The sequence below is a fragment of the Medicago truncatula genome, chromosome 7 (assembly GCF_003473485.1).
Source record: "Medicago truncatula cultivar Jemalong A17 chromosome 7, MtrunA17r5.0-ANR, whole genome shotgun sequence".
Lineage (NCBI taxonomy): Eukaryota > Viridiplantae > Streptophyta > Magnoliopsida > Fabales > Fabaceae > Medicago > Medicago truncatula.
This window is the reverse complement of record NC_053048.1, coordinates 51,988,171-52,015,971: the sequence shown is the minus strand read 5'-3', so window position 1 is coordinate 52,015,971 and position 27,801 is coordinate 51,988,171. Positions and strand designations below refer to the sequence as shown.

The 27,801-nt window shown below is 33.5% G+C and overlaps 4 protein-coding genes across 6 annotated transcripts; 2 read left to right on the top strand and 2 right to left on the bottom strand.

The window, feature by feature from the left end:
* The first annotated feature begins 195 nt into the window (after positions 1–195).
* LOC11427214 (long chain acyl-CoA synthetase 1) lies at positions 196–6,083 on the top strand. Of its 2 annotated transcripts, none has more exons than XM_003625949.4 (20): positions 196–354; positions 605–780; positions 977–1,040; positions 1,139–1,228; positions 1,311–1,367; positions 1,479–1,527; positions 2,212–2,288; positions 2,410–2,449; positions 2,552–2,646; positions 2,750–2,917; positions 3,092–3,202; positions 3,325–3,412; positions 3,492–3,558; positions 3,665–3,740; positions 3,936–4,053; positions 4,440–4,685; positions 4,781–4,920; positions 5,117–5,299; positions 5,641–5,760; positions 5,868–6,083. In XM_003625949.4, exons 2-20 carry the CDS (start codon positions 635–637, stop codon positions 5,919–5,921), a joined length of 1,989 nt encoding a protein of 662 aa, XP_003625997.3. In that variant the 5' UTR covers positions 196–354; positions 605–634; the 3' UTR covers positions 5,922–6,083. The 2 variants fall into 2 exon arrangements, with proteins under 2 accessions (XP_003625997.3, XP_024626291.2); XM_024770523.2 differs by having other exon boundaries at positions 205–354; positions 608–780.
* Positions 6,084–7,518: 1,435 nt separating this feature from the next.
* Positions 7,519–11,675, bottom strand: LOC112416512 (uncharacterized). Of its 2 annotated transcripts, XM_024770524.2 has the most exons (6): positions 11,223–11,675; positions 9,634–10,108; positions 9,483–9,488; positions 8,973–9,271; positions 8,187–8,540; positions 7,519–7,808 (listed from the first exon to the last, which is right to left on the bottom strand). In XM_024770524.2, exons 1-5 carry the CDS (start codon positions 11,517–11,519, stop codon positions 8,205–8,207), a joined length of 1,413 nt encoding a protein of 470 aa, XP_024626292.1. In that variant the 5' UTR covers positions 11,520–11,675; the 3' UTR covers positions 7,519–7,808; positions 8,187–8,204. The 2 variants fall into 2 exon arrangements, with proteins under 2 accessions (XP_024626292.1, XP_024626293.1); XM_024770525.2 differs by lacking the exon at positions 9,483–9,488 and having other exon boundaries at positions 11,223–11,674.
* A 3,187-nt stretch (positions 11,676–14,862) lies between these two features.
* LOC11426626 (flowering time control protein FCA) lies at positions 14,863–22,591 on the top strand. Its single transcript, XM_003625947.4, has 15 exons — positions 14,863–15,257; positions 15,341–15,411; positions 15,778–15,856; positions 16,010–16,092; positions 16,199–16,250; positions 17,338–17,385; positions 17,537–17,598; positions 18,752–18,803; positions 19,492–19,571; positions 19,652–19,716; positions 20,858–20,917; positions 21,016–21,313; positions 21,879–22,040; positions 22,124–22,252; positions 22,393–22,591. Exons 1-15 carry the CDS (start codon positions 15,062–15,064, stop codon positions 22,450–22,452), a joined length of 1,497 nt encoding a protein of 498 aa, XP_003625995.2. The 5' UTR covers positions 14,863–15,061; the 3' UTR covers positions 22,453–22,591.
* A 2,833-nt stretch (positions 22,592–25,424) lies between these two features.
* Positions 25,425–27,292, bottom strand: LOC11430025 (WRKY transcription factor 23). Its single transcript, XM_003625946.4, has 3 exons — positions 26,747–27,292; positions 26,201–26,344; positions 25,425–26,029 (listed from the first exon to the last, which is right to left on the bottom strand). Exons 1-3 carry the CDS (start codon positions 27,094–27,096, stop codon positions 25,636–25,638), a joined length of 888 nt encoding a protein of 295 aa, XP_003625994.2. The 5' UTR covers positions 27,097–27,292; the 3' UTR covers positions 25,425–25,635.
* Positions 27,293–27,801: the final 509 nt, after the last annotated feature.

Genomic DNA, 27,801 nt, shown 5'->3' with positions numbered 1-27,801 from the left:
CATCATTAATTGAATGTATCTAGAAAATAGATTTTTGCTTATATAAGTTACCGGAGAGTGTAAGCATTTTTCTTCATCCATTTTTTCTCTTTTAAATATTCACATGAATGGATTTAATTGCGAAACTTGTGACAAGGAGATGGTATATCAACACATGAATGTAATAAATGGAATTAATTGTGCATGAGGTAGTAGTACCAATTATGTTTCAACTACCCCAAATTTATAGATCAAATTGTTTTACTAGGACTACTATATATAACTCTCCATCATGTTCATAGGTCTTCATTCCTATAGCATACAGTATATCTCACTAATGCACCTTGTTACGAGCTTTGCTTTCAACAGGACTAGGTAAACTTGTTATCCAGAAAGCCACTTCACAGTTAAATATATGATTTTTTGGAGTCATTCAACATTATTAATTTGAATAATAGTTCAAGTTTGTCTTCACAAAAAACACAATATTACATATCTGCTTCAACAAAAAATACAAATTCGATTATTAAAAGTCTCAAATTATTTTACCAAGTACTCCCTTTATATATATACCAGTAGTTATTTTTTCCATATAAAATATACTATTATTTGCTTTGGTTGCTAGAAGTTTTGCGGCTAAGGTAGAAGAAGAAGAATGAAGAGTTTTGCAGCTAAAGTAGAAGAAGGAAGAGAAGGCAAAAATGGCAAGCTATCTGTAGGTCCAGTATATCGCAACCTTCTAGCTAAAGATCAATTTCCACCATCTGATCCTGATTTAACTACAGCTTGGGATATTTTCAGGTATATGTAAAAAAAGTTGGTTTTAAATTGAGTTACGACGTTGTTGACCACAATTTAAAACTATGCTTAGAATATACTATAAATTGATCAAAGAGTAATGATAATTAACTTTCCTAATGAGCTTCCTAAAAAATAAAAAATAAAATAATAAAAGTATCCTCAAATTGACCCTTTCTATGATATGATATGATTGTAGTGTGGCAGCCAAAAAGTATCCTCAAAACCGTATGTTGGGATGGCGTGAATTTGTTGATGGAAAGGTATTTTTATGACAGACAGTCCATTTTATTTTGTGTTTATGTCATGTAGACTATATGACAAGGAAATTGTTTTTATTTTATTTGATTATTATATATAGTTTGGATCATATGTGTGGAAGACATATAAGCAAGTTTATGATGAAGTCATGCATATAGGTTCAGCTCTACGTGCATCTGGTGCTCAACATGTAAGTGTTTGCAATGTAAAATGACTTGTCTTTTTTATTTTTGTTAAAAGGTTGTGTTCTTAATGTGTAATTTCAATTATAGGGCTCACGAATTGGAGTTTATGGATCAAATTGTCCTCAGTGGATTGTGGCAATGGAGGTTCCCATTTCTATATAACGTTCTCACATTTATTTATTTATTTTTTCCTTCCTTCTATATATGATTGTGTTCTATTATAATTCATAAACTTGTTTATGTTGATGTATGTAGGCTTGTTGCGCCCATAGCTTGGTTTGTGTGCCTCTCTATGATACTCTTGGTAATAATATAAGAAATTGTCCATACATTTACTTCATCCTCCCCTGTTTTCTCTGTTTTGTGCAATTAGGAGCTACGCCTAAAAATAAATAAATGATCCTAGCTCGGGTCACTCTTTATATCTTGGAATTGATTCTCATATTTTAGAATTACTCTTTTTATTTATTTTATGTTTTTATGTTAAAGTTCATGATTTGACATTTTAAATGACGTCACATACGACGTAATAATGTGAACAATTTAATATTCATCAAGTTACAAAAAAACTCTAAAAATTTCGGTTTTCACCATTTTAAGTACAAAAATATGTTGGAGGAATAAAAAAATGAATGATTTAATAATGGAGGGGTCAATTCCGTAAATGAGTGAAAATATGATGACCATAATTAATTCATTTTTATTGAAACGAAAAACATAATATTTTAGACTTTATCTCTTTTTATGAATAAATAAATTCTTATTCTAACAACATTATGTTTTTATATTAAACCTAATTCATTCTTGCCAACTACCTTCTAAAGTGACAAATGTAACTTTTTCAAGTCTTACTTTTTTCAATGTAGAACTTCAGTTTTTCTCCATGATATTCTTTTACTACATTTTTAATTACTTATGTTATTTATCGGCTAAATGATTTTACATACATTTATTGATAGATTTGATGCAATTTAAACATCAAATACAGGGCCCGGTGCCGTAAATTTTATCATAGATCACGCAGAAGTAGATTTTGTGTTTGTCCAAGATAAGAAGGTTATGCAAGTAAGAATCACTTTCATTGAATAATCAATCATCTTCAGTTTCAAATAAATTCATATACCACATTTAAAGGTAAATAGAGATTCAAGTTGTGTAACATAATAATACATACACTGTATTTCAGCTTTTGAGTCCTGATTGTAAATCAGCTTCAAGATTGAAAGGTAAATATGTGACTAATTAGACACTTCAATAATTCTATATATGCTATACAATAGCTTAATAAAGACATTTAATTTAACTTTATTTTCTTTGTGTGGATACAGCCATAGTTTGTTTCACAAAATTAACAAATGAAGAGAAAGATAAAGCAACCAGCATTGGGGTTAAGCCATATTCTTGGGAAGAGTTCTTGCAAATGGTTAGTGCATAATATAAGGAATTTAATTTGTTTATATAATTGATAAAATGAAACTTGATAATAATAATATAAGTCAATAAATCATCTTATTACTACCTTGTAGGGAAAAGAAACTCCATCAACCATTTCACCACCACAAGCTCATGATATATGTACAATAATGTATACTAGTGGAACAAGTGGAGACCCTAAGGGTGTTGTTTTGACTCATGAAAACATTACTTATTTTGTAAGGGGAATGGATATTTTCATGGAACAATTTGAAGACAAGGTAAATAACATTTTTACTTTACTTAAATTGTAGTGTGACACAACAAAAATTTATAAAACCAAAATGATGTACCAGATATATTATTATTGTCTTGTATACATATTTTGATTTGATTGTGATTCTTTCAATTCTGTATATTTTTTTTTTCTAACATATGTATCTAATCTTGCATAGATGACTGTTGAAGATGTGTATTTATCTTTCCTTCCTTTGGCTCATATCCTTGATCGCACAATTGAGGAGTATTTTTTCCATAAGGGTGCATCTGTTGGCTACTACCATGGGGTATATTCAATTATTCATGCAGAAATATTTTCATTCATTTGAATTTTCTTGACAAAGAAAATTTCCATCAATTTTGTTTACTTTTACATCTTATGAATTTTTGGAGTTGCTTGTGAATGAAGGATCTAACTGCATTGAGGGATGATTTAATGGAACTGAAACCAACACTGTTTGCTGGGGTCCCTAGAGTCTTTGAAAAGGTCTATGAAGGTAGGTTCAAAATTCTGCACAAAAATTATTTATTTCATTACAATTTAGTACATAACTCATTCAAGATTATATGTTTCAGGTATCAAGAAAGCAGTGGAAGAGCTCAATCCAGTTAGAAGAACAGTTTTTGGCATGCTCTACAAACGGTAATTAAGTTGCTATTCTATACTTGTATAAATATGTGACAACTGACAGTTATATGGATTTTGGTCTAATGTAATATTTCCATTGCACACCTATATTTTTATGCAGTAAACTTGGTTGGATGAAGAAAGGATACAAACATTGCAATGCATCACCATTTGCTGATCTATTAGCATTTAGAAAGGTTGTTTCTCCTCTTTACTACATGAGTTTCAAAACTACTATTATCTACAAAGTGATCCTAGCTATTTGTACAAAAGGCTAAATTTTCAACTACTGCAATTCCTCTTTGTTAAAAAAATAAATAAAATAACTTGACATCTTTTACCTATGGATTAACCTTCCCTAAAATCTCAAATTTCTTTCCTTGGTGAGTTAGGTCAAAGCTCGGTTAGGAGGACGTGTTCGACTAATAATAACCGGAGGTGCACCATTGAGTTCAGAGATTGAAGAATTTTTGCGTGTTACTTCTGGTGCTTTTGTATGTCAAGGCTATGGTAAGGAAATCTATTATTACAATACATCACGGTTTTTTTTATGTCTCTGCCACTACAATTGATACTAAACCAGCTTCATCATTCTCTATGATATCAAGGATTTCGACCTCCACTGTTAGCACAACCACAATTTAAAAATCTTGACTTATAAGTACGATAGAACTAAGGACAGTAAACATGCATTGTTATGTAGCACAAATACTTCAGAATACTTCAAAATAAAGATATATTTGGTATCTGACACAAGTGATTACATTTACATTTAATTAGTTCTATAATTTAAAATTGTTAACACGGTCTATATGTCAGTGTTGTGTTCCAGTACTCGTTTTTGTGTCTATAAATGCAATGAAATGAAGTACTAACATTATATATGGTTAATCTAGGTTTGACTGAAACTTGTGGGTCAACTACTCTTGCATTTCCTGATGAAATGTGCATGCTTGGTACCGTTGGTCCTGTATCTATATACAACGAAATACAACTAGAAGAAGTTCCAGAGATGGGTTACAATCCTCTTGGAAATCCTTCATGTGGTGAGATATGTCTTAGAGGGAAATCAGTTTTCTCTGGCTACCACAAAAACCCTGAGTTAACAAAGGAATCCATAGTAGATGGATGGTTTCACACAGGTTGAATTGAAATTTAATCTTCCACCCTCAAACTTTTGTTTTGAAGATTTTATTGAATGATTTAATTTGATTGTGACATTGTTTGGCATCTTCAGGGGACATAGGAGAAATGCAACCTAATGGTGTTGTTAAGATTATTGATAGGAAAAAGAATCTCATAAAACTTTCCCAAGGAGAGTATATTGCACTTGAGTATTTGGAAAATGTTTATGGAATCACGCCAATAGTAGAAGATGTAAGCATAAAATTCAGTATTGTTCGTTCATATGGTTTTAAAGTGCAGCTGTGGTTATGCTATGACCCTATATACTGTCGAAAAATGCAGCTAATGCGATCAAAATTGTCGTTGTGATACTGCATAGACTTTAAAATTATTCATATTTAGGCTCTTGATAGGTATGTATGTGACTATTGTTGTGTTTTCGTGTAAGGTTTGGGTTTATGGGAATAGCTTCAAGTCTGTGCTAGTTGCAGTAGTAGTTCCAAATGAAGAAATCACCAAGAAATGGGCATACACAAATGGTTTCGTGGGTTCTTTCTCTGAACTTTGCTCTCTTGACGAGTTCAAGAAATATGTGTTATCTGAATTGAAGTTGACTGCTGAGAGAAACAAGGTAACATATAAGGATCCTGAAATAATTCAAATAAATGAACCAATTGTATATTTCTTGTGTTATTTTCTTCAAGCACTTATTATTTAAGTACCTGTGTAAAATTTATTTATATAATAACAAATAAAATAAAGTCAAAAATGTTCATATAATTTATAAAGCTATCATTGAGAACTTATAGAAATAAGATGAAAATAACTTATTAGTCTGTCATAAGTTATTTCCATAAGCTCTAACAGATGTTTAAAGTAATAGATAAGTTCAAATAAGTCAATTCAAATACGCTCTTGATTAGGTGCTTCAATAATTTTTTTCTTCTTTTATTGTTCTTTTCAATGTACCAGCTTAAGGGCTTTGAACAAATAAAAGGTGTCATATTAGATCCACATCCATTTGATATGGAAAGAGACTTGGTGACAGCAACATTGAAAAAGAGAAGAAACAATATGCTCAAGTATTATCAGGTAATCTGATATCCTTTTCTCACTTTTTCATTTGCTCTTTTCAGGGTCCTTTTTATGTACTACTACATATGTCAATTTCTGACAAATTGTTGATATATTTCAAACAGGTTGAAATAGATGAAGTATATCAAAGATCAACGGGAGATAAGCATAAAATTTGAGATTTCATGCCGAATAAGATTGTTCAGTATTAGTTAAGATTGTTCAGTATTAGTATTATTAATTTTTCTTCTTTCAATTATCTAATTTATCTTCTAATACCAATACCATTAATAAATAATAAATTTGTAAAACAACTCATATTTCCATTAACTTTTTTTTTTTTCGGAGTATATTACATTCAACTATGAAAATACCATTATTCAAGTCATAATTTAATTTGAGCGACTTTTCTAGCTTCTCTAAATAAATCATTTATTTAATCAAACCGAGTAATGCCACTTGAACACTTAGTAATTAACTTTTAACTTTGGTATGCAACCACCAAATTCCCAAATTCAGTTTTGCCTCTTGTGTCATGTGTTTATTTTATTATAGATAATCATATCCTCCATTTTCCATGCATGTTCCGCAATAGGACTATCTCAGTTTTAAAATCCTTAAAAACTACAACAACATTGTACACAATGTTGTATAATAATTTTAATGTAGCTCATTTTTATTCTATTATTGCCAAGTGTTTGTCTTAGTTTTTAAAGTATTATATATATAATTAATTATCTAATTGTGTAAAATCAATTTTATATATAATCGAGTCATCTCATGAACAAAATGAGTCGAACTATATACAACTCAAATTCAGCTCAATTAGTTAGCGAACTTAATTTTCAGCTCAAGTTCGACGAATCAATTATCAAATCAACTTACAAACTCTAATGGAGTTGGTTTGGTTCATTGCCACCCTTCATGACCGAAAAATCTAGTTAAAAGACAAATTATACGAATCATTCGCCTACTATTAGGGTCTTCTGAAACAGAAGCAAGAAAATACAGCAAGAGGGTAGAACGGTGTTTCAAAAAAATTACACAAAACAAAGAAAGAGAAGATAAAAGATGTTCCCAAATAATGATTTTTTTTAATATAAAAATACCTAACTGAAAAGAGATTAAACGTAATATTGATATGCTATTAGTATTTTCAGTCGAAAGAACTGTGTCAAGTTAAAAAGCTTCTCGAAAGAACTATGTTATGTTACAACTTATTCAATACTCACTTAGAATAAACCTTTGGATTTTAATCAGAAGGTATTTTTAGTAGTTACTAGCAAGACAAAACAGCCTAACTAAATGTTTAAACTTCTTAACTTCAGAAATGAATTTCATAATATTTAATGCTCAAAGGATTAATGTTTTAAAAACAAAAGGATCGACAGGTAAAAAATATATGAAAGACATCCCAAACTAAGTTAAAACTGTAAAATACTTTTGCCTTATACGTTGAAGTTTCAATTAAAACAAACCTTGTATGAACGCCATTTGTTAAAGTCAAATTTTATCACAGCCTTTTTTGTCAATCACCTAAAGATGTTGATATAGCATGGAACTGTGTTATAACTTACTAACTAATAAGAATCCCTCGGGGGCGCCCGGGGCCTATAGCCAGCACGCTACTATGCATGTGACTCTGAATTGTGGAGTGACTAGGGGTAATTAGCAAGATCAACATAAAACTCACTCAATAATAACAATTGCGTAGACAGAAATGTTACTGGCATTTCTCCTATTCGTAAAAAATCCACAAGAACACGCATGGGGTAACCTCAAACACCTGGATTGATTGTAACAAAGCATAAAATTCATTCTACTAAAATCAACCAGTCATTCATAGGATCTCCACAAATATCATTGAACAAGTCACCGGTAATGGATGGTAAACAATGCATCACATCTTACAGCAGAGTTCTTGATAAGTCTGAGCAACCATATTAAACAAGAAACTGGATACATCAACCAGAATGCATGTCCCTTCCCAATCCTAAGATTAATCAACATACTTACCTACCTTATGGGCTCTTGTTCATTTAACACCTACTCGATCAATCTGGACCCTGAAAATTTTATCGAGCAGAATTAAAGCTATGGCTGAAAAAGACGTACAATATTTGCTGTGTCTACAATAACAAACTACAATGTCCCTATTGGTCAACTATAGTACAAGAGCTTTTGCAGCATTAAACCTTTCTATGTGACAACATCAACAATATCGCAGAATGCGGCTTGACGACTAGTATCGGCTACTAAATGAATAATACGGAATAACAACCCGGCCTTTAGGCAAGGCAGGTTATCTGATGATTGATGTTTTAGTAAAATGAGACAAGGAGTTCCCCATATTTACAGTTAAGAGGAACCAAAAGACTTGAACAAAATTTTAATAAAATAAAAAATTAGTAGGTTTGGAAAACTAGGTCATTAGAAAAACTCACCACTTGATAAAAAGAATTTTAATATCGGTTGTACGCTTTTGCAAAATCTCCACGCCTCTGAAATTCACCAAAATTACCATGAGGCCTTGTAGGATAAGGCTCCATACTGTTTGAGAACCTATTCCTAGACTCCAAAGGTAAATTGTTTCCACCATAGGGAGGATTGACAGGAGACCTATCATAGTCGGCAAAATTTTGCTGTTTATAGCCCCGGTATCCAGGAGACATTTGTTGGATTGCTTGTTGTTGACGCCTCTGGGCATCAAGCTGAAAAAATTCATCCCATTGTTTTGCGTGTGTGGAACTCATCAGAGCAACTTTATTCATATACTTCTCTCTCAAATCTCGAATAGCCTTCAAGCAATAAACAAATAAACAACATTAGAATTACAAAAAACGGTAATAATTTGCAACAGTGAAATGCTCTTGTGATTCAAAATTAATTCCTGTGAGAAATAGCAAATCTTCTAATTTTACTTCTAACTTTCAAGCTCAGTAAAGATCAAAAAAAGTTGTGATGCGAGCTAAGTCAGAAGAAAACAGAGGACAAAGTTCTGAGTAATTATAACTAGGAGCCCTTCATTAAAACTTGTCTACTACCATAACTAAAAAAAAGAAAATCAGCATAGGGATTTTAAATCTACTTTTGCAATTCCTTGACTTAATGCCTAAAAAGACAGATTTTAGTATTTGAAAAATATTCAGTGAGATGCAATGTGCAAGAACAAATGATTGTTGTTAAGGACTAGACATGTGCAAAAGTGTATTATTTTCCAATGAACACACCTCGCGATGTTTTAAATTTTCTTCATCTTCTTCTCTGTCACGAATTTTCATTAGCTCCATTGCCTCCTTTTTATACTCTAACTCTAATTCTTCTAGAGTATGAGGTGGGGCATTGTGATCAAATTGTTGGCCAGGTTGGATGCCAGATTCTCTCCTATGAGAATCCCACCCGTCATTCCTGTAAGTACCCATGTTATGACTTTGTCCATCAAATGAATTATAAGAGTTCCCTGTATATGAGGCTTGTCTTGGAGATCTTGACTGGCTTGAACGGCCTCTAGATGCACTATTCCCATAAGCTTCACGAAATGAAGAGTATGTTAAAGCACTTGAATCAGGATGCCAACATAGATGATTTTCTTTAATTCAACAAATTGCACGTGATTCAAGATACTAACGTAGCTTTAATTCAAAAAGTATCTTTATATTCGCATACTGAAACCATTGGAGCCAATCCTTTCAGTAAATACTCTTCAGGACGGAGATAATTGTTGAAGGCTAAGAACTTACCTCTTGCTGCAAGTAAATGACAAGTTGGAGCAACGACATTAAAATGCAGTCACTCTGAGCACAAATTTCACCCAAAATAACCTAACAAGCTACAATCATGAAATTACCAGCTTTCTAACGATGGCGTAAAGATATCCTAAGCTGTCCCTACCTTGTTGAGAATCTCTTGCAAACTTTTGAGTGTCCTCGCGAACACGATCATCGACAGCTCTCTCTTGCCTGCCAAACCTTTGAGGAAACTGAGGTGTATTCCGTGGTGCAGAATGAGATCTCTGAGGCTCAGAGCGCTGAAACCGGGAATTAACAGGACTTCTCAGAGGTGGTGGTGACCTTGATCGGTGAGGTGGTGGTGACCTTGATCGGTTAATCTGAGAACTGGAAGATCCCTTTTGTTCACCTTCCTCTCTAATCTTATGCACAGCATCAACACCTTTAGCCATAACTAACCTATCCTTACCGCTAACAATAATGAATTTCTCGTCCATCTTAATTTTGCAGCCAATGTCCCTTTCAATCTTACTTATAACTTTCTCGGTGAAAAGTGCTCTTACACTTCTGTCTCTTGCAGGTATCCTTTGAAATAATTCTTGAGACTTGTTGTTTGCTCCAAGAGTGGATGGACAACCCTAAATTGTAAGTACAATAATATCATTCAACTAAAATGGTGAAGACAAAATATCATTAATCAATTAAGGCCTTGTTCAGATAAACAATTTAATTTATAGTTCTTATAAGTGCTTAATTGCTAATGCATAAGTTTTTTTGTAACAAGAGATAAAATAGTAATATACTGTTTTTTAGTTATACTGAAAAGATTATGAAAATAAGTTGAAAGCAACTTATGGACCTGTCATAAGCTATTCCCGTAATCTATCCCACAAGGTATCACAAGCGCTTATGACACTGGATAAACTCAAATAATAAGTCAATATGCAAATATACCCTAATAATGCAGGTGCCCTGATTGGATAAATAACTTAGTTAGGTTGGCTTATCATGCTCGAAGGGCATATGGACAACCCTAAATTTTCAAATATAATATCACTCAACCAAGATGGCGATGACAGAATATTATTAATCAGCTAAGGCCTTATTTGGATAAACAATTTAATTAAACATGCATATCATATAAGTGCTTATTTATAAGCTATATTTTATAAACAAAAGATAAAACAAAATTATATCATTTTTACATAAGTTATAAGCTACTTTAGTAAGGTATACTGAAAAATTTATGGACATGTCATAAGCTATTTCCATAAGCTCTGCCAAAAGGTGTAACGAGTGCATGTGACAATAGATGAACTCAAATAAAGCCCTGTTTGGATAAATAGGTTAGTTGAAGATTACAACATAAGTGATAAGTGATAAATGCTTATGTATATGCTATTTAGATAAAATAAAGTTAACTTGTTTTCTATAAGCTTATAGGCTGTTTTCATAAGATATCTTGTAGAAATTATGAAAATAAGCTGCAAAACAGCTTGTGAACAATGTCAGAAGTTGTTTTCATAAGTTTTCCCAAACAGTCTCACAAAACTTATGCTACCGGATAAACTCAATAAGCCAATTCAAACATGCCCTAAGTCAATATTAAAAAAATTCCTACTTTATATTAAAATTGACATTCAGAATACCAAAACCAGTGATACATGAGTAAATGACACTTAAACTACAAGTGCTTAATTAACGTGTTAATCCAAACAGAGCCTATAATACAAATGACAGAATTTGCAATACCTGAGTGAAATGGCCTGATTCACCACATAGTTTACAAATCATTTCTTCTTCTTTTCTTTTCTTCCAATTTCTCTCGGTAGCTTTGGATTTAGCTTCCCAAACCTTAGCATCACGACTGATGAAACCAGTTGGAATAGCATTGGGATCACGAACTTCATCTTCTTCGTCAGAGCCTGCATTTGACCTTTTGTTTGATTTTGCTCTCTCTTGAACAGATCCAGATCCTGCAGGACCAGTGTACTCTTTGTATAGGTCGCGAAAATCGTCGTCGATATCAGGATCGGGAATATTCGCCATGGATGAAGATTCTCTCTGTGGATATCAGCGATGGAAGTAATTTTGGGTAACAAGGAGGAGTGGAACAAGCGAAGGGATAGAAATGGTGTGGTGGCTGCAAAATTGAGAATGAAAGCAAACACATTACACGTGAGTTTTAGGGTTTTTTTTTCTTCTCGGAATTGGGCTGGTTTATTTGTGTAATGGGCTTATTGATATCAGAGCCGGTTAAATGTCGCTGACACTTATAAGATCGGTTCAACTTAAAAAATTATTGAACCGATCATATACGTGTTAGCGAGAGTTCACTGTCACTAAAAAATGTCAAGCGGATAATACCATATAAAATTTAAACCCCTTCTCTTCGCCTTACTCGTGTATTTCAGTTTTCAACACTTAAAAACTTCAATATAAACTCATTTGGAATGGTCTAGTGATGTTGCTTTCGACTTGAAGTGTTTAAGGTCTCAAGCTTGATCTTCTTAGTGTCGATTTTGATGAGCTTGTTTGAATTTAAAAAAAGAAAAACTCTAAACCAAAATCATGAAGAAAAAAAAAATCCGCATTATGTCATTTTTCTTCGAAACTTGTTTGAGTCTGTCAATTTTTTTAGATTTCCGACCTACTAAATAAGATGTTACTACACAATTCTATCAAAAAAATGATACTACAAGATGGTTCAAATCTTGTGCTTTTAAGCGCGTTTTTTTCTTTCTTTTAGACTGGGTTTGCTCGAATTTTAGAATTTAAAATATTGCCTTTGTTTTCAAACAAAAAATGCGAAAATAGAGTCGATGGATGGTAAGATTAAGTTATGAAACAAAGACTTCCTCAAATATAGATTTTGTTTGAGTGGTTTTTATGTGAGAGAGTGGATAAGATGTTGAATTTCAAATACATGTCCATGCAAATATTTCATATTGTTTGAATTGACTAATTCAGACAAATCTTATCGATTGTGTGATCCGAATAGGGACTAATTTGGCAAAAAGAAAAAACAAATTGGGGGTGGATAAATTTTCTTTTCAAAACACTCTATTTATCTAATTCACACGTGTCCTTGAGACCGTGTAATCTACACAAGTCAAATGTGTATGAGAAATACGATGGTAGACAATAAATCATCGAAATGTTTCAATAGATATTTAGTCGATGAAAATAATTTTAGTTGGACAACCATCGTATTCATTTTTTTTATTACGATTTAATTTATATTCATTTATGTTATTTTACATCAAACGCAGGGTTTCAACTTGTCTCCCGCTCTAATTTCGACCATCAACGAGCTTCAAAAAGTCAGTTGACAAAGACTTGTTGTCATTTATGGTTGTAATCAAAGTTGAAACTACTTATTCTCCAATCCTTTAGTATGACTTTTTATATTATGAAACCCTGAAGTACAGAGACCAAAACAAAAAATGATGTTTTTGCCACTAAAACAGAGGGAGATCGGATTGAAGAGGGATTCAACATTAGGATTGACACATCAACCACACTTATCACATCGCACGCCGTCATAGCATCCTTTGCTTTTTGTAACTGAACACGATGAATGAGATTAAAACCAAAATATTTTAAACTTACCGGTATGAGTGGCAGAACATGCTCAATTCGCAGGGGGCCGGGTTGTTTAGTCCACTATTTTTGCCGAGCTGAGTCGAAGTTTTGAAATATATATATATTTTTTTATAATTGGCTCGCCCCGGTTAACTTGTTAAAAAAATGGGACAGGCGCAGAGCGGGCGGGGCCAACCTGCTTAACTCGTTTTCCTTTTTATTCTAAACTTATTTTATCCTTTTAGATTTAATTTGGTTGTTGGTTTTATTTTATGATTTGATTTGATTTATGTTTCCGATTTATTTCTTGATGTTGGCAGATTTTTCTTATTTTGCTACTAAGTACAATGGAGCTGTTTTGGTGATGTTGGATTGAAACCTTGAAGTGACACACTCTCTAAGGTCTCAAGTTTGATTTTCATTGGTGCCAATTCTGATAAGCTGGTTTATCTTCCTTACAAAATATGATGTTGAGTTCGACAATTTGTTTTTACCACAAATTTATTTGCTGTTTATTCTTTTATATTTTTTTTATGGTAAAAGCAACATAGTTTTTTTTAACAATTAAATTGTAAAAAAAATACATTTAAAAAGTTTTTTTTGTCAAAGAATGTTTTTTTTTGGTAGGCCAACCTGCCATTAAACAGAACAGGACGAGATATTGAACTTGATTATCTAATTTGACACGGCCCGTCCTGTTTTAAACAAATTTAGACAGGGCAGGTCAGGCCACTTTGTCGCTTGTCTAAGAATAAAATAAAAATACAGGCGAAAGAAATGCAAATTTACATATTTAAACCCATTTTAATGAAATATTACACCTCATATTCTGAAGAAAAAAAAAAATTAAATATGAGTAATGTAACTCGTGCCTTTAAGATACATGTTAAAGTTAAAGATTTTATAAATTATAATTCACCTTTAAGATGGATAAGTGGGGTGTTTGGGGTTCGAATCCCGGCCACTGCACTAATTGTGCATTATCCCTTACCAAATGAGCTAAGCTCATGAGGACAATGATATATTTTTTCTTTTGGGATATAAATGATTTTTGAAAGAGGGATATAAATGATATATATTTTGTTTAAAAAATGATATATATTTATTACATGATTTTCAATCTTTAAAAGAATAACCCTTATAGGAGAAAAAAAACTTTAGAAGAATAAATTGGCAGACAAAAATTTTCACTTCACAAATTAGCATTTTCCACTAAATATTACAACCAGTAATAGTAGGTATGACAATGGGGCGGGATGGGGACGAGTTTTACCTTCCCCGTCCCCATACCCGATTCTCATATACTTACCTGTTACCCTACCTATATCCAACGAGATGAGAAATTGAAGCTCATCTCCGTCCCCGACGGGTTCGGGTATCCCCACCCCATCCCCATCCCCGTATCGAATAATTTTTTTTAACAAAAAATAAAAGTTTTTTGCATCCCTAAGAGCAACGTTGTAATACATTATCCAACAATATGTTCACTTTAACATTTGTTAGACGGAATGATTTAGTTGATCCTTTAAATATCAATGGTAGTTTTTATTAACATGACAATTATCAAACAAAATAACATACATATCAACATAAATAATTTTTTACATTTGGGACGGGTATGAGTTCGGAGTGGGTATTTATATACCCGTTACCCGTGTTTGAAATCGGAGAAAACCCATATCCATACCCAAACCCAATCAAAACGGAGAAAATCCGTCAAATTAGATTTGGTTCGGATGGGTAACCGCGAGTATGAGTTTTGTTGCAATGCCTAAATAACAAGTAAAGTATAGATTATAGAGTAAACCACCCTCAAAAAACAGTAAAGAGTAAACTAGGCTCGTTGGGCGCCGAGGAAATTAGTGGAGACAGAGCAGCGGCAAGTGGAGGAACTGAAAAGGGCAAAGGTAAAATCGTTTATATTCAACTTCAGGCTATACTACCACCACCACCTTCTACTAGTAAGTGCGCGGTGTTCAAGTTGCCTCTGAGTGAGCGAGTCAACTATGCTGGATATTCATCAAGAACAAAGGGTCAATTTCACCGGAGACCCAACAAACTCTCAATTCCCCCACGACTTCGTCAATGTCAGCGGCAATGGTAACATAGCCGCCGTTGATTCTGGATTTCCTCCTCCTCCCCGACCGCCCCCTAATCATAATTATCCCATCCCTCGCAAACGACAATGGGGACCTCCTCAAGGTACTCTCTACTACATTTTTATTCTATTCCATTCCATTCCTTCGCAGATAACACAATTCTTACTTATCTCTTTCTTGTTGCAGATCAAGTCGATGTTACGGGTCATGTTAAAGTTTACGTTGCACCTGTTCCCAGAACTGCATCTGAGGCTGATGTAAGTCATGTAACTCTTTTTTTCTCACACTCACTGTTGTCTAATAGCGCTATAACACTCCCTAGAGCAAGTACTGTAATTGGAAGAAATCACTATTGTTACACCATATTATTCACTGTTGTCAAAGTGGCTATAGCGGCAGAGTCTAATAGCGCTATAACACCACTATTTTCCACAATTTATATCAATGATCTATGTATATGATAGATACATACATGTGAAAGGTTATAATCATGGTGTCCCTGTCTCAATGAATCCTTCTTTTCGTATTTTTAATTTATAACCACATTGCTTAGGTTCCCGGTCCGTTGGATGTGCTCTTGCTCCTCTTTCTCATTTCATTTTGTATTTTTATTTTATAACCAGGTCCGCCTTGTGTTCCAAGGATATGGAACTATTGTCGAGGTTGTTCTTTTAAGGGATAAGGCAACTGGAGTTCGACAAGGTATCTATATTGAATTATCACCATCTATTACTGCAATTTGATTAGTCAAGGGTTACGATGAGTGATGAGTTTCACTTGATGCTCACATTAATATATGTTGTATATAATATATACAAGTATCAAAATTAGTCTAATTTTGTTTAACTTTCACAGGAAGTTGTTTGGTGAAATATTCAACATTTGATGAAGCGGATATGGCTATTAAGGCTTTAAGCAATCAGTATACATTTCCTGGAGTAAGAACAATTTCATATATGATTGGCGGCTTAAGCAATTCCTTTATGATAATAATTTGATTAACTTAAACACATCTGATATTTTTGACACATTTACATTACCCAGGAATCATCACCTGTTGTTGTCAGATTTGCCGATCGAAAACGTGAACGTTTTGGTAATCATTTTACCTTCTTTAAATCCTTTTGAACCAATTATTAAATACAGTATTCCTCTGGCTTAGCAAGGTTCCACTTCTTAGTTGATCAATTAAAACCATTTTCTTTATCCACTTTGGTTATTTTATGAAATATATCTCTGTGCATACTCTCTTTCAAATTTTTAATAGAAAAATCAACGACAGGAAGAGGTTCGACTGTGTATTATTGACTCCATATGTGCCTCATGTATTATGGCTACATATGTACCTCATGTATTATGGACTCCATATGTACCTTATGATGATTATTACAACAACAACCAAGCTTTTTCCCACTAAATGGGGTCGGCTAAAACCTGGGTATAGAACCCACGACCTATAGAATCACAATTTTGTTATTGAAATTAGATCTGCCCAATCTCTTTTATTTCACATACTCACTGTTGGCATTATACCCAGGCCTAAGGGGGATTTAAATATGAGGCCTTTTTATTACGGAAAAAATGAGGCATTTTAAGTCAATAATAAAATTTTAGTAAAACTACTAAATTTTGGTTTAAATGATGTTATTTGTGCTTTAGATACCAAACCATGTATTAAATTAATGTAATCGTTTTTGTTTCATTTTTTATTTATGATAAAGAGTAAAGACCATTGTTTTAATCTTTGTTGATACAATATTAACTTCAGATAAGATTTTATCAATGTTAATTTTGAAAATAATAGAATAAGCCTTTTCATTAAGTAAATTTTTTAAAACTTTTTGAGGCCTAAGGCGGGTTGCCTTGGGATGGCCCTGATTGTACCTTTTATTTTACGACCTGTAAAGAGTTATTTTAAGCTGCTATTTTACTGTTGTTCGCATGTGCTGATGTTGTGGAATTGAGATTGTTTTCATGATTACGATCCTACAAAAACTTTCTTATTGACATGTAAAATATTAAGGCTAAATTTATATTTTTAGAAGTTCGTTCCATTATGTTCATATTTTTTGTCGACAAAGTCATACAATACACTGATTACAGTGTATATGATGCAACGAGTAATTAAACTCACATTGCTTTTTTATGTTTTAATTCTGTGGTTCCAAATTATTATTTTGTAGGGCTTCGAGACTTCTGTCAAAACATGGAAAGGAGAGATCCTCCCGAAGGTAAACTTCTCATTTTTTTCTCACGACTGCTCACAGACTTCTATTTGAATACATGACTGTCTAGTTCTTATCTGATATTTTATTCTTTTATGCAATTGTTTTTCAACTGATCACTTATTTTATTTGTGGTTTTGTTCCTATAAATTTTCAGTGGTGGGTAAAGTTTATGTTGGTTGCATCAACAATGAAGCTTCAAAACAGGAAATTGAAGAAGTATGTGTGACCATTCACCTAAACAAGAAATTACTAGTGTATTTTTCATGCCAACGATTTAACATGCTGATTTTAGAAATTTATTCTAGACTTACCTCACAGGTTGGCTGGATTATATATGCTGCACAAGTTTCTCCTAATAATTAATAATTATTAAGTTTGAAATAGATACATTTCGATACATGTATATTGGTTATCATGCAAACACTTGTGATGTTTCCAAGTAGAAAAACTAGAAAAAAATAGTCCTTGTTACCAACATGTTGATATCTGTAACCTTTTGCTGCCTAATTCAGCTCAGTAGGTTGATATGATAAGTTTATGCTCTATGTTTGGTTCGGGGGTTTTGGAAGGGAGAGGAGGGAGTGTTTAATTTTTTTTTGGGTTTGGTTCAATTTTTAGAAGGGGACGGGAGCCAATCCCTCCTAGCATCTCTTTTTGCTCCCCCAAATTGGGTTTTTTTTTTTTGGAGGGGAGGTAAGATGTATTGTTTTAATTTTTAATACATTGGCAAAATTACCCTCAATATTATATCTAAATCCAAAATTATCCTTATAGTAATGAGTAACTTAACTTTGCTCTATTTTTTTTTACCGCTAGTTTTTACTTCTTTTTTTATTCTTCAATTTTTCCTTTTTCCTATCAAATATTGTTTTTTTTTTCTTTCCATCTGTGTTTACTTTGACATGTTTCTGCTTTTTGTTTCATAATGTTTGATTTCTCTGCCATCACTTTGACATGCCATGTTTTTTACTTTCTTCAGTGTTAAACTTTTCTGTTTGATTTATACTACTCTCTGTTACCTGTTAGTATATACTATATATGGAGTAGTACATGAGTTATATATTATGGTTGTAAGATTGTAATGATAAACTCATAAACATGTAAATTAGTTATAAAATCCCTCCTCTACCTTTGTGAACCAAACATATATGTAATTAAAATCCCTCACCTCCCCTCCCCTCTTTTGAACGAAATATGTATGTATAAAAATGTTTTCCCTCCCCTCTCCTCAGTTGAACCAAACAGACAACATAGACATTTATTTTGCTTAGGTATAGTATATTTTGGAATGTCGTTTTTAGTCTGCAAGGTTGCGTGTGATCTCTTAGCCTTCACGCTTTGTTTGACTTTGTATGCATATTCTCTGCAGATATTTTCCCCTTACGGGCATATAGAAGATGTCGTCGTCTTGCGGAATCGCGGTTGGTCCTTGATCTTGCCTTGTAATTTGTATATATAATATCTGTGGCTTTGAAGAATGAACACGTGCTTGAGTTTGTCTTTGATGTTTTACCCGCATTTATAGTGCATGGTTGGGAGTTGCAGACCTGAAAAATAAAAAATCTAAAGGAGAGGTAGAGTGAGAGGCAGCAGACAAAGATTGATTGAGATGAAGACCTATGTCTGATCTCACTCAATTAAGTTTTGCTTCAAAAGTGACTTTTTAAAGAAAATAGTACAAATATTGTTGAAGTTATGGGGTTAGTCTTTTAGGTATATAGGGATGAAAATAAATTCTCAGAACAAGAAAATTATATTGATATTGATGTGAATGATATTTTATATATTATTGTTCAGAAGACAAAGCACTGGTCCTTAATTATTTATCTATAGTTATACTAATACTAGACTCCTAATCCTCACCAAGGAAACAACATAGACTGTCAGGAGTTACTTTTCAGACATTCTAACAAACAAAATTACTAAATAATTGGAGCCTACGCGCATAGAGAGAGGATCATGCTCAACACAAGATGGACTGTTTGAATTTTTGCAATGGTTTCTCTTAGCGCTAAATCATTAATAATTTATTTCATCAATTTATTATTCAATGATTTTTTTTGCTTTTACCTAACTTTTGTCATGTGGGTGCATTTCTTGATTTTCAAGGATATGGTTTTGTCAAATTTTATAACAGAGAGATGGCGTTGGCAGCAATCAAAGGGTTGGATAGAACATTCACGATGAGAGTAATGCTAATTTTTTAATTGATACATATAATTCTGTCCACTTTTGAGTGCATGCTAAAATTTTATTCCTAATAATGCAGGGTTGTGATCAACCATTAATTGTTCGTTTTGCGGAACCGAAGAAACCTAGGATGGGAGAATTAAGGTTTTGCTTTCTGACTTCATTTTTCATACAACTCTGTATATCAGTCATTGCCATTAATGTATTAATGCTACATAAGTAAACAATGTTGTCGATGGTACCGTTGTTTTTTAATATTTATTTGTTTTGACTGAGAAGGCTGGGGGTTCCAATCAAGCAGCTTTATTTACTTGGCTGAGTGTCAATGACTCTTTAACCTGGTATGAGTCGAGAAGTGGAAATATTGAATTGATATTCTGTCTGACCTGTGTACAGGCTTTGATAGGCCTGAGCTTGGCCTACGAAAAAATTTGCAAGCTTGAGCCTAGCCTATAGCCTTTCGTAGGCCTATCATATTAAAGTCATTACATAGTCCATTTTATCTACTTCTAAATAGGCTAAATCGGCCTTAAAGCCTATTCACTGTAAGGCTTGTCTATCACTGTAAGGCCTTAAAAACCTATTTCACTGTAAGGCTTTAAAGCCTATTTAAAAAGTCCATTATTTGAAGTTGTTTCTTGATTTTTATGTTTAATATAAATTATATTTTAATATAAATAAAAAAAAGGTTTTAATAATATGCATAAACAGGCCGGCCTATCAGGCTTTGTATGCTTTTTTGATAGCCTAAGTCTGGCCAATTTACTTAAATAGGCTTTTTCAAAAGCCTAAGCCTAGCTTTTTTAATAAACAGGCCAGGTCGTAGGCCCCTGTAGACCGGCATGGCCTATTCCCAACCCTTGGTGCGAGTTTTATTTAAGAAAAGATCCATCATACATTAGAATATGAAAATAATCTTATTCATGTACAAAATTATGATTGTATTAAATAAAATTTCTAATTTGTACGTAATGAAATTATCGTCATTTTAATGTATTTTTCACATCTAATATCGTTTCAAACTTTTCTGTTATTATTTGATATCTGCTATCATATAGAAGCATTATTTTCTTTAATTTATTTTTCATGTTAATAAAAAATAAATCCTTTTTAAAAACACTTTACTGTTGTAATTCAATCAATCATATCACTCAGCTCCATGAGCCGGCTTTCCCTTCTGGTTCAACGATCGACCATCTGGTTACTGGAATATTTGTTAAGTTTATTGTTATTGGAGATAGTTCAAGTAATTATATTCATGTTCTATTTGTGTGCATCTCTTTAGGGGCAATTACTTACCTGCGAATGCAAGTTATGGTCCCAGTTCCCAAGAACCAGCAGCTTGGTTTGTTTTGCTTCTTCATCTTCTACTTCAGACTTGCTTAGTAATTGCAATACACATGCTGCATGCTGAATATGTTTCTGTTTAATGACTTCTTACAGGCCACTACCAAATTTTTGTGATCCCAATACTGGAGGAAGTAATATGCATATTGCTCCACATCATTCCAGACTTCCACACCAGCAAGTTAATGCTCATATTCCCAACTGGCAACCTGTTGCTACTGTTGTACAGCAACAATTTCCACCCCAACACGTACATTCACAATTGACTTCGATGCCTTTACGGCCACTTCAAGCTCCCAACTTGTCTTCTCAACCATTTATCACTGAGGTGCAGAGACAATTTCATCCACCAGATTCATTGGTCCAAAATATAGAGCAGCAGCTAAGTTCTCAGGTTAGTGCCTAACAGGTAATATAGTGATTGATCCTTCGGGGAAGTTTTGGTTGGGGTTGTGACTTCAGTAAATTTTGTTATTGAATATTTGGACCGACTTAGGTGAAGTTATAATATCCTCAAATCTCCAAATTCCAAATCATATTTCTTGAGTACATGTTTGTTGTCGGTCATAATATCTTCAAATCTCCAAATCATATTTCTTATTATATTTGGAATTTCTGAAATTTAGCCTTTGTAAATGTTTATACTTTGACAATTTTGAATACTTCTTGGCTTTTCGGGTGCCATCCTCTCCTGTTTGAACTTTGAAGTAGTTAAACTTAAAATGTGAACTCTTTCCTTCCTTCCTTTTATATTAACATGATAATAACAGGTTGTTATAATTGAGGGGCAGTATTGGAGTTACTGTTGTAAGTAATTGTAAATTGCTGAGCATGTCATGCTCTTAGTTTTATGTTGGACCTTTTCTTTGTATCTACCACTACTTACAAACGTTTAAATGGATCATTCAATGTGACAAAATACTGGTTAGGAATAATTTCTCATTTATTGTTCTTCCCAGCTACCTACTCAGACTGAACGTTGCAATACAGTTGTTGGTAGTACCTCACCTGATCTGCATACAAATCCCCAAGATGAAGAATTTCCAGAGTCTGACTGGAGCGAACATTACTGCCCTGATGGTAACAAGTACTACTACAACTGTGTCACTTGCGAAAGCAGAGTAATGTTTGAAACCGTTGATCTTATTCTCACAAACAGTTTTGGATTTATATTTTTCTGTTGTAATGGTTACTCTTGGTGCAGTGGGAAAAGCCTGGGGAGTATGCTTTGTATGACAAAGAATCACAGAAGCAACACGAGCAAGATGATCATAGCTTACTTCAACCGCAATTGTCGTTATCTTCCTCTCAAGAAGTTTCTCAAAAGCAACAGGTCCTTTCTTATTTTTACCATTATAAAAACACGGTCCTACTGCAATATCAGCCTGTATCCAATTAACCTCAATTTCGTTAATGAAGGGATTGCGTTTTGTTGCTGAGTCTTCTGTTACCTAACGTCCTGTAATTTTACAGGAAACAAATCATGATGATCACATGCAGTCAGAAACAAGTCCTGTTGTTGAACAGGTGTGATTTTATTTTTCTCGTGCTACTGGAGTCACATATTGTCAACATTTTTTTTTTACAAGTACATATTGTCAACAATCATTGTTATATTATTATTATAAAGTGGCCTTCAAATTGTTACAAAACTAGTGTGCGTTTCTCCGAAGGTTCTGCATTTCTTATTGCTTCATTAGTTTATTTCAATTATCTGCAATTGGGGAATTTGTTGCATTCTGATAGAAACTTGAAATTAGATTAGGAATTATACACCAAGCTTGTTACAAGTAGATGTAGTCACAGGCTAATATGCAGACGAAATTTTGACCAGAAAGTCCGGCCCAGCCCAAACCTTTGCTCTTCACTCAAATTCTCCTTTCCCTCTATATTTTCACTCCCCAATACTGGTATGTTACCGAACTCCCTCCATTACTCAGCATAATGCTGCCCCTGTTAGAATGGCTTCCTCCCTCTCTTCCAACAAACTGTTTGCAGCAGTCATCTCCCTCCTTTCTGGCCTCTCCGTACTCAACATTTCCATTCCGTCCACTCCTCTTAAGCTCTTTCTTTTTCCTGGCATAAACATGTTTTATAGTTAAATTGATTTCTAATTCCCTCATTCAAAAGTGTAAGAAAAGGCTATAATCTAGTAATTACTTCTAATTAATGTTCCTCCTGATCAATACCGACTTAATTTTTTATTTACCATATGTTTAATTGGGAGATTTTGGAGGGAAAAAATGGAGATTAATTTTTTTTGACTAAGAGATGTATGATACCTATACAAGAAAGGGATAGGATATAATCTAGCAAATACTTCTACTTGCATATTTAGACCTAAGTTTTCCTTTGCGGTAAAATGGATGATTTTGGAGGGAAAGAAAAGGGAGATCGTAACATCATTTAGGTTTGAAATGTTACAACAGTAGGCTGGAGGGTGCTGTCGACTATTCTTTTCAAAGTATATTGTTTGTTCTTGTATTGCTTGTAACTTGCAATTGAAAGAAGATAATTTCTGAATCAACCCCTCCTATATTCTCAGAGGGCTCCAAAATTGAGTTGAAGTGTTGAAAAAAATTTGAGTTTCAAAATGCTGATCAAACTTAAACGTTATAAGCTACCGGATTGATTAATATGGACAAATATGGTCCAAAAGACTGATCGTGTAAGGGGTAAAATGGAATTTTAGGGGGCCTCTGACTAATGAGGTGGATTGAGAAACTTTCTTGTAAGAACCGGAAGTAGCTCAAAGCGTAGAGAGAGCTTGATAAGAAATTTGGCTCCACCACTACTGTAGGGACTACAAATTTAAGAAGTGCAACCCACTTTGAATTAGTGTTTGCTTTCAATTATTGGCATACTGAACTAAAATTTAAATTTGAAAATGAATCACATTTTCATCTCCAGTAGTGTCATGTGTTAAACGGTTACCAAAATTTGCAACATGTTGTCTTAATATATTAACAACTTTGAATCAAATGAAATGTTATACACTTGATTCATCCAATGAGAACTTTAAATTCAACAGTGGTATTGATCGAATCACATTCTATGTAAAAAAGAATCATTGAAGGTGACATAGGTAAATAAATAGAAGGGGAGGGGCGTTTCGTGTACAACCCTTGAAAATACAATAAATTAGTCAGATTTATCCAATTTTTACTGACGGTCAAGATCTATATGCATATTCACTTTAGGCTGTAGCAAATCCAAATCCCACTGCCTTTGGTATCTTGGGTCAGTTCGTGTTCGGGTAGCACTTGGGTGACGTAGAATTAGTGACATTGACCAACCACAATGTCAATAGTGGTTTTTTTTTTTTTCTTCCTCTCTCTCTGTCTTTCATAAGGATTGTAACATGATGATTGGCCAATGTCACCAATTCTATGGGTGCTACCTATTCGTGAAAACCTATCAACTTTATCTTTCTAATTCTAATTTCTACCATCGTTTCAACTTTCAAGGGAAAAAAAATCATTTTTGATTACTTATACTATATTAGAGTTTAACTTGCTCGGCGGAAAATAAGCTTGTAAAGAATACGAAACTAGCCATCCTTTATAAATTTAGTTAAAAAGAACTTGTTATCAAGAGCTATTCCATATTTCCATCGTATGAACCAGAACACGAATCAAATGTTATGTTTGCTTTAAGTATTTTTCTTCTTTTGTTTAAGCAGCACCTTTTATAATTCGTCCTTTTATCCTTGTCCAATGAATTGAGTCCTTTAACGGAATAGATCGTACTGGTAAGCATTATAAGGCCATTTACTCAATGAGCTTAAAGTGGACCGCTAGTACACTCTTTCTAATTATTACTACCTCGTTATTCTTACCGTATTGGGACACAACTTTCACCAACGAATCCTTCAAATTAGAACACATTTCCCTATAAATCGTTTTCCTTGGTTACTACTAGGACAAAGCAAAACAAGGAAGCCTGCACACCAATTTTACCCGTTTAAAAACAATCTTTTCTACTGCACCTCACTGAAATTAATGTACATTCCGCAACAAAAAGAAAAACGAGGAGTCAGAATCTTAAGATAGAAGAAAGGATACACGGACATTTTGCTGTTCTTTGGAATCACCCCCTTGAATAATATTCTAAAAAATCCTTTGTTCTCGCATGTACTCTTTTTTTGTTGAAGTAATTTGTAAAAGAAATAGAATTTTGTAGGGAAAAAATAACTAGTTAGGGTTAAAGACCCCCCAATATACGTGGTTGGTCGTATTGGAGACTATTGTTGGTCATTATTGATGAATACTCTTGCACATGGAAAATTGCTTAATGTCATGAAGAGAAAGGCCACAAAATACTATCATTGATCAGCAGCTTGTGTTTTCCGTTAACAGCGGATTGTAATTAAATGTTGTCCTTTGTTTAGAAATTGTGACATTATGATATTCCCGACTCTCTCTCTCTCTCATGGTATATAGCATTGTTCTTTTCCTCACACGCACCCACATACAGACATATATGTACATTATAAAAAGCAGGTAAGAGATGTCAATGATCAAACTGATATTAAATACCAATGATAATTAAGGCTTTCTTATCTGTGCAAAAAAGATTACCAGTATATATGATCATCACTAATGGAGTACTCCTCATCTAAGTCTCCTATCTATATATCTAACTAGCTACAAAAAGTGATCAATCAACATAAGAAATGAGACAGAAGCAGTGGTATGATGTACAGTGATGAATGATCTACTCCTCCTTGAACATATGTGAAGGAACAACATCTTGAAGAAGGCCATTGTCCTGAACCCTTGGATTACAAAGTGGTCTGTCTTGAGAAAAAGTAGCATTCATATTCTTTGAAGGGAAACCCAGAGACGACAATGTATTGAAGAGTACTTGTTGACGCTGCTGATTATAATATTGGGATATATCGTAGTTTTGATCAGAGGCAAAATTGGTGGTGCATTCAGCTGGTGGTGGTAATAGAGATCCAGCACGAACAGCTGAAGAACGAGACATAATTGGGTTTGGATGTGTGTGTTTTCCTTCGTAGGTTGTTACTACAATGGTTGGATCACTCAAAGACCTCTCCACGTGTTTCTTCACATTACATGAAACACTGGTGCAACGATAATAGCTCCTATATATGCATATAGATACAGTTAGTTTCAAACGTTAATCAATAAATTATTACTAAAATTTCTTATTTGAACACAGTAATATTTAATAAAGGGAGAGATTAAAGGAAGCAAAATTAGAAAGGGGTTTTAGTATTTTGAAGAATGAATAAAACTAAAGATATTGGACTGACCTTGGAAAGGGGCTATTTTTAACAGCTTTTTGACCGTACTTTCTCCATCTGTACCCATCTTCCAGATGATCCACCTCGCTTTTCGTCATGAAAGCGATTCTAGCTTCTCTTGGTTTCTTCTGATTTGTCTTCTTAGCCTTCAACCTTAACCCAATAATAGAAACTACATTAGATCCCACAAACCATAGAAATTAAAATCTTACTAGAATACTTAATTCATTATTTTCCAACTATCAAATTTTGTCAAAAAAACATTTTTCAAATATCAAACAAATTTAATTTTATATGTATGCTACAAGGTTTGGATCACTCAAAGAAATATTGTAAATATTAATAGAATAGAACCACAAATAATGAAGACATTCATAATTCATGAAATCAAAACTAAAACTTTTTAAACAAAATTAGGTAGGTGAAAAACTAAGCTCATAATCAAATTCCAAAACTTTTTTTTGTTTCACCCAAAAAAAATCCCATCTTTGCCCTTCCATAAAAAAATCTTTAAGCACCTAGAAGATAAAAATAGAAGAAGAAAATGAAACTCACTGTTTGTTGAGTTGATTATTAGTTTGGTCAACAGTTTTATTGTGTTCATCATTGATTGCTTCACTAGAAGCAGATGAAATAGATGAAGAGTTAGGAGTAGCAGGTTGTTGTTGACTATTCAAAACCTCTGAATACTCTTTTCCATTCCCATCACTCTCCAAAGGTGGCTCCTTTACAACCACAGGCAAATCAAGTAAACTATCACTATAGTTGTTCATGTTCTGCTGCACACCCAGTAACTCCATGAAGCTCCTTTCTTCCGATAAATCAAAAACACTTGGAAATGAGTAGCTAGGGAAAGATCCAATATTCGCATAATCCTCCATATTCAAACCCTTTTTCTCCATCATCAATGTTTGAGAGAGATATTTAGATAGATAAGGTAGGGTTGGTTGATCTATATGTGTTTAGAGAGAGAGAGAGAGAGAGAGGTTTTGGGTTTAGAAGAAGAAAGAAATATAAAGAGAAAACGAAAGGTGTGGGAATAAGAAAAAGGGGGGTGGGAACAGAGAAATGAAAGCTTGTACAGCAAGTAGTAATGTTTAATGAACGTGGGAATGTGGAACACACTAGACTTGACTGGCAAGTGTAGGTTATTTATGGTACGGACACGGTTCAGCCGGTTGTGTTCTCCATATATGGTCCACCTCGCTTTCATACGTAAATCTTTGACCCATTCTCCGTCTGTGTGAACGGGGGTTTACACTTACACTTACACTTCAGCTAAATCATTGCCGTCATTACCGTCAAATTGTAGTACTGCAATTTAAATTTTCTTTTTGGAACAATATCAAAATAGTAAGTTTTACAAATAATTAAAGAGTAATTTGTTTATAAAGATAGGTCACATTATATTTCATTTAATGTAGCGATGAGATTTATTGATTCGGTAGTTTTAAAGTGAATAAATTGGGTGTTCTTGGTTCAAATCCAACCCATGTTAAGCTCATGGAGACCATGATTTATCTGATTTATGCATCATATAATTGATACAAAACGATACATGGGCTTCATTGTAAAACTAATTTACACTATCAATATATTCTTACAAGTAA